The sequence below is a fragment of the Orycteropus afer genome, unplaced genomic scaffold (genome assembly GCF_000298275.1).
Source record: "Orycteropus afer afer isolate SDZICR_OR568_19922 unplaced genomic scaffold, OryAfe1.0 scaffold00043, whole genome shotgun sequence".
Taxonomy (NCBI): Eukaryota; Metazoa; Chordata; class Mammalia; order Tubulidentata; family Orycteropodidae; genus Orycteropus; species Orycteropus afer.
Window position 1 is genome coordinate 5,518,051 of NW_006921630.1, and position 10,726 is coordinate 5,528,776.

Genomic DNA, 10,726 nt, shown 5'->3' on the forward strand with positions numbered 1-10,726 from the left:
ATCTTCCTATTGTTGATTTCAAATTTTATAGCATTGTGATCTGAGAAGATGCTTTGCAGTATTTCAGTATTTTTAAATTTATTGAGGCTTGCTTTGTGGCCTAACATATGGTTTATCCTGGAGAATGTTCCATGTGCACTGGAAAAGAATGTATATTGTACTGTTGTTGAGTGAAGTGCTCTGTGGCTGTCTATAATGTCAAGTTGGTGGATTGTATTGTTTAGTTCTCCTGTGTCTTTGTTGAGTTTCTTTCTAATTGTTCTATCTTTGATTGAAAGTTGTGTATTAAAGTCTCCTTCTATGACTGTGGAGTCATCTACTTGTCTTTTCAATTCTGTTAAAGTTTGATTTATGTATTTTAGAGCACTTTCATTGGGTACATAGATATTTATTATTGTTATGTCCTATAGTTCAGTTGATCATTTAATCATTATATAATGTCCTTCCTTGTCTCTTATGGTGGTTTTTGTCTTGAAGTCAATTTTATCAGAAAGTACTGCTGCCACTCCTAGTCTTTTTTGATTGCCATTTTCATGATGTATCTTTTCCCAGCCTTTGATTTTTAGTCTATTTTTTGTCTTTGTGTCTAAGGTGTATCTCTTGTAGACAGCATATTGATGGGTTATGTTTTCTTATCCAGTCTGCAACTCTTCATCTTTGGAGTGGTGCATTTAATCCATTCAGTGTAATTATGGATAAGTATGAATTTGTGGCTGTCATTTTGTTATGTGTTTTTTCATGGTGTGCTGATTTCTTTGTTCCATATAATTTTTTTCTTTCAGGGTTTTTTATATACCATGCCATTGCCTTCTCACCTGCATGGTTTCTGGTAAGAAATCAGAGCTTAGTCTTATTGGTTGTCATTTGTAGATAACTTTGTTTTTGCCATGCTGCTTTCAGGATTCTTTCTTTGTCTTTGGTTTTGGTGAGTTTCATGATGATATGTCTTGGTGATTTTCTTTTGGGGTCTATCCTATTTGGGATTCGTTGGACTTCTTGAATGGATATATTCTCATCTTTCATCATATCAGAGAAATTCCTTCCAACAAATCTGTGACTATTTTTCTCTGTGGTTTTATTTATCTCCTCCTGTTCTGGAATTCCAATTACATGTAAGTTATCCCTCTTGATGTAGCCCATATGAATCTTAGGCTTTCTTCATTTTGTTTTGATCTTTTTTTCTCATTGATCCCTTTCCAAAGAAGTGTTGAGATATTTGTCTTCAATCTCACTCATTCTGTCTTCCATTGGTTCAGTTCTACTCTTTTGCCCATTTAGTATGTTATCTGTTCTGAAAATTTGGTATTAATATTTTGGATTTCTATTTGTAGATTTTGTATCATTTCTAATTTTTCATTTCTTTTGTCATTTTGTTCTTGTATTGTCTTCCAAAATTATCCTATGGTTTTGTCAGTGTTTTCCTTAATTTTGTCGGTGTTTTCCTTGGTCTGTCTCTCAATCCATTGAAGGTACCTAAATATAATTCTTTTGAATTCCTTATCTGAGAGTTCCAATGCTGCTTTTTCCTCAGGGATGTGTTCTGGATCAGTATCTTGGTCTCTTGTTTCTACCACTTTATCTTGCTTCTTTGTGTGGACTGTGATGTTCTGTTGTCCCCAGGACATTGTGACATTGTTGTATTTATATTTATTTGGTGATTGTATGTTGGAGTGATTTCCCAAGATTTTCATTTTCTTTGTTTGTATTTATCTGAGTAAGCGGGCTACTGTGCTTCTCTATTTGTTAATTGTCAGCAGTTAAGCATTTCAACACCTGCCTCCTGGTGAGTGTAATAGAGAATGACAGTGTGTGCACAGATCTCTGTTAGCTGTTTTTGAAGAGCACGTAAGGGTAAGTCTGGCTCATATTGGCTGTCTTGTATCATTGGCCAGTTGGTGCAGAAGGGGGTGGTGGCCTTCACTCAGTAGGTGGAGCTGCAGGAAGTGTGGGTATGGTTGGGTCATATGGGCATGGTTGCTCTCTCCCACTCAGACAAAAACAACAACAATAATAATTGAAAAACATCAAAAAAGTAAACACAAAGGACGAAATACACATACCATAGAAACACACAGAAACAATCACTAAAAAGAGAAAGGGGGGGAGAAAAAAGGAAAGGCAATAAATGAGACAAAATGTTTAAAGAAGTACTTTAAAAAGACAAAAGAAATATATATAGAAAAAGAGAAAATAAAAATAACCCACAATACCTGGGGAGGGGAGAATAAAAGAAAAGAGCTAGAGTAAGCAAATAATGAAGAAAAAAATGGGAAAAATGTAAAAAGAAAAACAAGGGGTGGGAAGAACCACAAAAAAAGAAAACAATGGGAACCAGGAAATGGCAAGAGAAAAAAAGCCAAAAACTTGAACCTGGGAAGGGAAAAAGAAAGAAAAAAAAATCAAAAGGAAGGGGAAAAAAATGAAAAGAATAATTTAAAACAAGCAAACAAAAAAAATCTGAGGGGGACGGGGCAGGGCCCCCAGATTCCGTCAGAGCACACAAACTGGGATGGAATTCCTACTGGTCCAGGAGATGGGTGGAGGTGAGGGATGGCTACACTTCCATTCACCAAGAGGGTGTGGGGTATAAGAGTAACAAGGGGAGCAGTGCACCTTCCCAGTTTTCAGCCTCCAGTATATCCATGCTGTCCTCAGCAAGCAGAGCCTATTCTTAGGTTACTGGCACATGAACAAGAGCACTGTCACTTTAAATATCCAAAATGGCCACACTGCTTGTAAACATTCAAATTCTCTGTACCCCTGCCCCCAACCAACAGCTGAAAGTCCACAGCTCAGTTTGTCTCCTTCTTTACTGTTTCCCTTTTTAGTCATCAGCCACCAGTGCAGTTGTCCATGCAGCCTTTGGCAAGCAGAGCTGGTTTTTAGGTTAATTCTCAGGTCCTAACACCACTCAGAAGTATTTAGGCTGTCCATGCCAGCAGGATAGCTGACAGTCCACAGCTACATTCACTGTTTTCATTGCAGATTCTTCTACTAGTTGGTGTTTAATCTGCTTCTCTATCCTTCCTTTCAAAGCTTTGGGCTCTAGGATTATCTTCTGTATCTGTGTCAGTTGGTTTCTCTTTTCTTCATTGAAGCAGATCTGTGTAGCTTGACTGTTTATTCCACCATCTTACCAGAAGCCTCACCAGCTGTATTCTATTAAAGCAGACATTAAAGAAATTTGTAAAAATGTAAAACAATGGCACTTTTAAACTGATTTTTTTAATATATATTTTTTGTAATAATATTTATGTTAACATGTCATGAATGTTATTTTAAAGTGAATTAACATACATATTTTTAATTACTTCTGTTTAATATCTAGTACAATAAATATTGACATATATAATCCATATTAACAAAAGCTCTTTGGGTCCTCAATTTTAAATTTAAGAGTTTGAAGAGGTATTGAGACCAAATTGTTTGAGAATCTCTGCTATCTACTATATTTGTTTGGTTTCAGCTTAGTAGTTTCAGAAAGCATGAATTTATGATTCAAATTAGTTCATGGTTTAAATAAGAAATATTTGTTTAGTTAGTGATTCAATGAAAAATTAATATATGAATGAAATTTGTTTGAGTTTATAAAGTACAGTGGTTTGTAATTGTTTTATATTCCTGATTATAGTATATGTTTTATAGGTAATCGTAAGAAATAAAGTTGTATTGGCTAAAAGACTTTACCTCAATGAAAAAGGCTGGAATAGATACACTAAGCATTTCATCATACTGCTGTCAACTAAGGTAAATCTCAGTTAACCTATGTTATGGAAAAAGAGACTCTGGATCTTGAATGTTGAGACTGTCATATGTCTTAGCTAAATTTATGGATTTTAAAATACAGTTTTGTACTTGTGCTTTCTTGTGGATAGAATGAAAAGTCTAAGAAAAGAAAAGAAAAACTATTTCCATTTACCTATCTTCCATTGTAAACCACTTTAAGCAATTTTTCTAAGTTTAATAACATTGCAAATATTATAGTCACTATTCTATTTTTTAGTACTTAAGTTAAATAGAAATAACATGTAAGTAGCCGTATTTGTGAAGTAGTTGCATTATTGATGCATTCTATGTGATTTTATGGGAAAATTCAGTGAGCGCACTAAGGAGAAAAGGAGAGAACTGACATTTAATGTGATTCTACTCTGAATGATCGGAAGGAAGATTGGGCCATCTACTTCTGTAGAGATACAGCCTTGGAAACTCAAAGATGGGTCGCTATGAGTTGGAATTGACTCAGTGGCAGTGAGTTTGGTTTGGTTTTAACTATGAGTGAAGCCATTTGCTTTAGTCATTTCATTTAACTCTTACAGCAGTCTTTTGAGATATGTGTTATGGTCTTTATTTTATGGATAATAAATTATTAGTCTCAAATAGATTAAATATATTTTCCCCAAGGTTACACAGCCAGTAAATGGCTAGGATTCACACCTAGATCTGAGTGGCTTTGCATCTCCTGTTCTTGCCACTGTACCACACTGCCTCCCATGAAAGGCCTATAGGAAAGACCTTTATCCTATAGGGAAAAAAAATCTTATTCCTGATATTTTATGTACTGTGGAAAAATCCATCATCAAAAGAACTGTGTGGTAATATCACTGATATGTTGAAAGAGGACTTATTTTTGTTGTTTTGATCCATTTCTTATGGCTATCTCCAGTTTGTTTTCAGCTCAGTAGTTTCAGAAAGCATGAATTTATGATTCAATTTAGTTCATAATTTAAATAAGAAATATGTGTTGAGTTGTTGTAATACAATATTAATAAGTACTTGGTGCCTAAAAACAATTATTTTGCTACCTGAATAAATGAATAAGTTTTTTGATTCCATGCATTTTATTTAGGATACTGCAGACCTTGCACTGTTACAGAAGTTGACACAGAAATGGAGAAACTTAATGAATAAATTTAAAGAGGATGTGGAACTAAATGAAGAGTCCACAAGGGAGAAATTGCAAACTGTTATGAATGGCCTTATCAAATGGGAGGAGTTCCTCAAAAATAATATGTGGGTCTCAATAAATCTTGTTTATTACTATTATTATACTATGTCATGTCTGACAACTCAGACCAATTCTTTCTCTCTTTCTCCTTCCTTTTCCGTCTCCCATTTGTCTCTCTCTCTTTTATCTTTTAATTACTCTAAGGTTGATTTTTGAGGAGGCAGCCCTTACAAGGCTGCAATCCTGCAATCTGCAGTTTCTAGTGATAATTGTCTCTGTAGCCCATCATGATCTTCCTGCCCAACTAGTCCAACACTTTTCTTTCCTTTTTTTTTCTCCTAAAAATAGCAAACTTAAATATCTGGATCCATCTGCAATATGGATAAAAATAAAATCAGAAGGTCACAGTTATAGGAAACCTGATTTTGACTGAACAACATCATGCTTTGTAACAATTAGAAAAATCTGTCAGTGAAAGAGACTGCCTATAAAGTAGTTAAATTGAGGCTAGATGACTAAATCACCATCATGATTAGTGGGAGTCTATACTTTGGATGAAGGCTGTATTCAGTGATTTATAACTTTTCTTTAAATTTTAAGATGATCTTTCTGTTGAGGAGACATATAGGTACCGTTTCCATTTTAAATTGCTAATAGTGGTTTATGCCTCTAAGAGGTTCCCTAACGAGTGGATCTGGGCATTCTGGAAGCTGAAACTGGTACATCTTCAAACTGGTTACTGCTGTCACATGCCTATTTTTACTATTTGTTGACTTTAAGCTAGGAGGGGAGCAGAGGTAGAGTGGTTCTCTTTTTCTCTTCAGAAACTTCTCTAGCAATATCTCTTTCCTTGTGAGACTTCACAAGAAAATTTCTTACCAGAAATTGGAGCTAAGCCTTGAGTCTTAATTACTTATTAGACTTCCTTTCTATTTACATAATGTTTTGGCAGTATTCAACAGGAATTATTCTTACAGTGATCTAATTTTGAACACCAAATACTCAGGGGTCACCCTTTTAGGACTGTCTTGGCCCATTATACTGTAACTTGTTTGCTCAGGTCTGATTAACTTCTAAGTTTATATTTATATTTGTAAATTTAAAGATGAATGCCCATGGGGAATGCCTTTAAAAATCATAAGGGGGAAACAAAATATTAATTTGTTATATATTATATAGACTCATGATTTTCTTTTGCTTATAACTTGGTATGGATCCTTCTTTTGTTTTTTTCATCCAGTGGAAAAGACAATTCACCTCTTATTCAGGGAGATATATTGGATTCAGTTCATCAAGACTTTAAGCAATGGGTAAAGGTAAGACTTTCTAATAAACAGCTGTATAATCAGTTAAGTAGGATGGATTGACACAATACCGACAACAGTAGACTCAGACATACCAATGATCATCAGAGTTGTGCAGGACCTTATACATAAAGTCACCATGAGTTGGAACCAATTCAACAACTAACAACAAAAGCTTGCCACTCCTCACCTACAACTGAAGCATATCTCATCCTTTAGAAATGTTGTATTAAGTTTTATGAAAGAGAAGGAAAACAAGACAATCACAGGGACTTTTAAAAGCACAATTAATTATTTTGGTTTTATTGCAGATTTGGAGGGTCAATTAAAGCTAGGCTGCCAGAAAAAATGGCAGTTAGGGTAGTTCTGATTCTCCTAATTGTCAGACATAAGTAACAGCTGTGTCTCTCCTGTACCTGGCTTTTGTGTTAAGGACAAATTAAACTTTAAAATTAATAATATCTTTTTAAAAAGGTTTGAACTTCCTAATAATTTCACCTATCAAATCTATCAGGATATAGTAGACTGACAAAGGATAACATATAAGACACTGAAATATCCCTAAAATTAATATCAAATTCATGGTCTGATGAAATCTCATCCAGATCCCAGGAAGTCATTATTTTTTTCTCTTGAAATGACTAAAGTACAGTATTTTTAGAATCGAAGATGTTTGTTGTCCTATTTACAAACCGTCTCATTTATTGACCTTTTTTTTTTTACTGATAACCTGACACTTGACATTGTATAGATAAAATTGAAAAAAAATCATGTTTGTTCATTATTAGGAATAATAATCATTCTCATTTATTAAGCACTTAGTAAAAGGAACTAAAAGTATTTTCCATACATTATCTTACTTAATCTTCAGGCAACCATATGATACAGGTTTTGTAATCCACAGATCAGGATATTGAAACTTTAGAAATATTAAGTAACTAGCCTAAGTTATCTGTAAATGGTAAATGTTAAAGTCAGTATTTGAGTCCAGATCTCTCCAACTGCAAAATCTTTACTCAACTTGCTGTGTTGCACTGCCTTCAATAACTTTTATTGAAAGGTGAATTATTTGCTTCTATTTTCTGAGTTGCAAATGATGGCAAACTTTATATGTATATTGTACTTTATGTTTTCCAAAAATTTTATTGATATGCCTTTTATAGAATTTGGACTTGTTTAGACAGAGGAATAAACATACCCTGTATTCACCAGGAGCTTTTCCAGTGTACAGTGTTTTGTGTAAACAGATACATTACAATCTAACATGTTCTTACTAAAGCAGGTAATAATTAAATGTGCTCAGGTCTGTAGGAATTAATTGTCTGGCACTAATTTTTTATTCCCATAGGATTTAATATAATGGTTTTTATCCTGGTAAACTATGGATTATCATGTACAGTATCAAAATTAATTTAAATTCATTTTAATTAAAAAATAAAGTATATGTCACATATCATTTCTTTGGATGAGAAATTATATGAGCAAATAATAATAGGACATACAACTCCAAAATAATTGTGAGTCACTGGGAAATAAGGACTTGGGTAGACGTTCATGAAATCATTAGTGAATAAAGTGTTATTCCTACCTCTCCCCCCTTTCATTTTCTAGATGCTGAATGATGATAAAGAAAAGTTTACTGGGGATAGTCTACTGGCAAAATATGACTCTCTCAAGATTATTAAATATTTACAAGAAAACTGGACAGATCTTGGACTTGGGATATTTGCTCGCCATAAAAATATGGAGGGGAAAATGCCACCAGAGCGCCTCTACATGGAGGACATTAACAAAACCATAAGAAAACTCTACAAAGAATATGAAGTAAGAATAAATGGTGACAATGGTAAGCAAAGACATGGTGATAATTAGATTTCTTGATATTATAAGCATTTTAAGAGTAATCATTATTTTAAATATAATTAATATTGAAAGTCAAAATAATACATGTAAAATAAACCAAAACAGTTCCCTGCTATATTAGTTTCCTAGGGCTGCTGTAATAAAATACCATAAACTAGTAGCTTAAAACAACAGAAATTTATTCTCTCAGATTTCTGTAGGCTAGAAATCTGAGATCAAGGTGTGATGAGGGCCATGCTCTCTGAAAGCTCCAGCCTCCATCTTCACATGCCATTTTTCCTCTGTGTATGTGTTTTCTTATCCTCTTTTTATAAGGACGCAAATAGGAATGTCCTTATATGTGCCATTCCATGGAAGGAAGATGGGACAGTCTGTTTCTCTAAAGATTTATGGCCTCAGAAGCCCAATAGGGGTCACTATGAGTTGGCATCAACTTGGTGGTAGTGAGTTTGGGGTTTTTTGGGTCTACTCCAATATGGTCTCATTTAATTTACATCTACGAAGACCTTATTTCCAAATAAGGTCACATTCATATATACTGGAGGTTAGGACTTCAATATGTCTTTTTAGAGTATATAATTCAATAAAACCTGCCTTACCCTTGTCCATTTGAATCACACTCCCCAGAGGGAACCAGTTTTAACATTTTCTTTTCTCAGGACCTTTTGGTATTTACCTCCAAGACTGTACCTCTGTTTCTTCACTCATTGTACATATTATCCACTGTTTTGATAGAAACTAACCTGCTCTAACAATCCCACTTCCCTTTCCCTACCTCCTGGCATAGTTATGTCACTGTTTTTGTCTTAGTTATCTTTGTTGTTGTGGTGCTATCGAGTTGGTTTCAACTCAAAGTGACCTTATATACAACAGAATGAAATATTACATGGTCTTGGACCATCCCCATGATCGTTGCTATGTTGTTTTTGTTGTTGTTGTTATGTGCCATTGAGTCGGACCTGACTCATAATGAACCCCTCCTTGGGTTTCCGAGGTGGTATCACTATGGCAGCAGATTGCCCAACCTTCTTTCTGAGGAGGGGCTGGTGGGTTTGAACCATTAGCCTTCTGGTTAGCAGTCAAATGCCTTAGGCACTATGCTACCAGAGCTCCCAATCATTGCTATACTGAGCCCATAAAATTGAGCCTATCCTTGCAGCCACTGTCAGTCCATCTCGTTCATGGTCTTCTCCTTTTATGCTGACCCTCTATTATACCAAGCATGATATCCTTATCCAGGGGTTGGTCCCTCCTGACAACATGACCAAAGTGCAAGAGGTGAAATCTCTCCATTCTTGCTTCTAAAGAACATTCAGCTGTGCTTCCTCCAAGACAGATTTGTTCATTCTTCTCTCAATCCATGGTACATTGAATATTCTCCACCAACACCACAATTTTAATGCATCAATTCCTTTTCAGTGTTGCTTATTAATTGTCCAGTTTCCACATGTATATGAGGCTATTAAAAATACCATGGCTTGGGTCAGGTGCACCTTAGTCTTCAGAGTGACATCTTTGCTCTTCAACACTTTTAAGAGGTCCTTTTCAGCTGATATGCCCAACGCAGTACATCATTTGATTTCTTAACTGCTGTTTACATGGGTGTTGATTGTGGAACCAAGTAAAATGAAATCCATGACAATTTGAATCTTTGCTCCATTTATTGTGACACTGATTATTGGTGCAGTTGTGAGAATTTTTGGTTTCTTTATGTTGAGGTATAACCAGTGCTGAAGGCTGTAGTCTTTGATCTTCATCATAAGTGCTTCAAGTCTTCTTCACTTTCAGTAAGCAAGGTTGTGTCATTGCAGATCGCAGGTTGTTAATGAGTCTTCCTCCCATCCTGATTCTGCATTATTCTTCATATAGTCCAGCTTCTCAGATTATTTGTTCAGCATACAGATTACATAAGTATGGTGAAAGGATACAACCCTGGCACACACCCTTCCTGATTTCAAACCATGTGGTATCCCCTTGTTCTGTTCTTTCCCTGTGTAAACCTTTCCTCTTGGTCTGTTACAGGTTCCTTATGAGCACAATTAAGCATTCTGGAATTCCCATTCTTTGCAGTGTTATTCCCATAATTTGTTATGATCCACAGAGTGGAAAGCCTTTGTCTTGTCAACAAAACACAAGTAAACAGCTTTCTAGTGTTCCTTTTTCATCCAACAATATCCATCATTCCATTTCCTCTCCTGAATCTGGCTTGTATTTCAGGCACTTCCCTGTGATGTAATGCTGCAACTGTTTTTGAAATATCTTCAGCAATATTTTACTGATGTGTAATATTAATTATATTGTTGGATAATTTCCATATTCTATTGGATAATCTTTCTTTGGAATAGTCACATATATGGATCTTTTCTAGTCAGCTGGCCAGGTAGCTGTCTTCCATATTTCTTGGCATAAAGAAGTGAGCACCTCTGATGCTGTATCCATTTGTTAAAACACCTCAGTAGACATTCATCAATTTCTGGAGCCTTGTGTTTTTGCCCATTCCTTTTGGATTTCTATCTGTAGTTTTAGAATAATTTCTAATTTTTCATTTAATTTGTCATTTTGTTCTTGTATTTTCTTCCAAAATTCTTGTAAGGTTTTTTCTGTGTTTTCTTTG

General features: G+C 35.0%; 1 protein-coding gene across 1 annotated transcript in view; it reads left to right on the plus strand.

The window, feature by feature from the left end:
* Positions 1-10,726, plus strand: part of AXDND1 (axonemal dynein light chain domain containing 1) — a gene marked incomplete at its 3' end in the record, with an annotated part of 381,147 nt that overhangs the window by 254,287 nt on the left and 116,134 nt on the right. Inside the window, 4 exon segments of the mRNA XM_007937629.1 lie at positions 3,646-3,747; positions 4,847-5,029; positions 6,214-6,261; positions 7,861-8,095. Coding sequence (XP_007935820.1) covers positions 3,646-3,747; positions 4,847-5,029; positions 6,214-6,261; positions 7,861-8,095 — 568 coding nt within the window.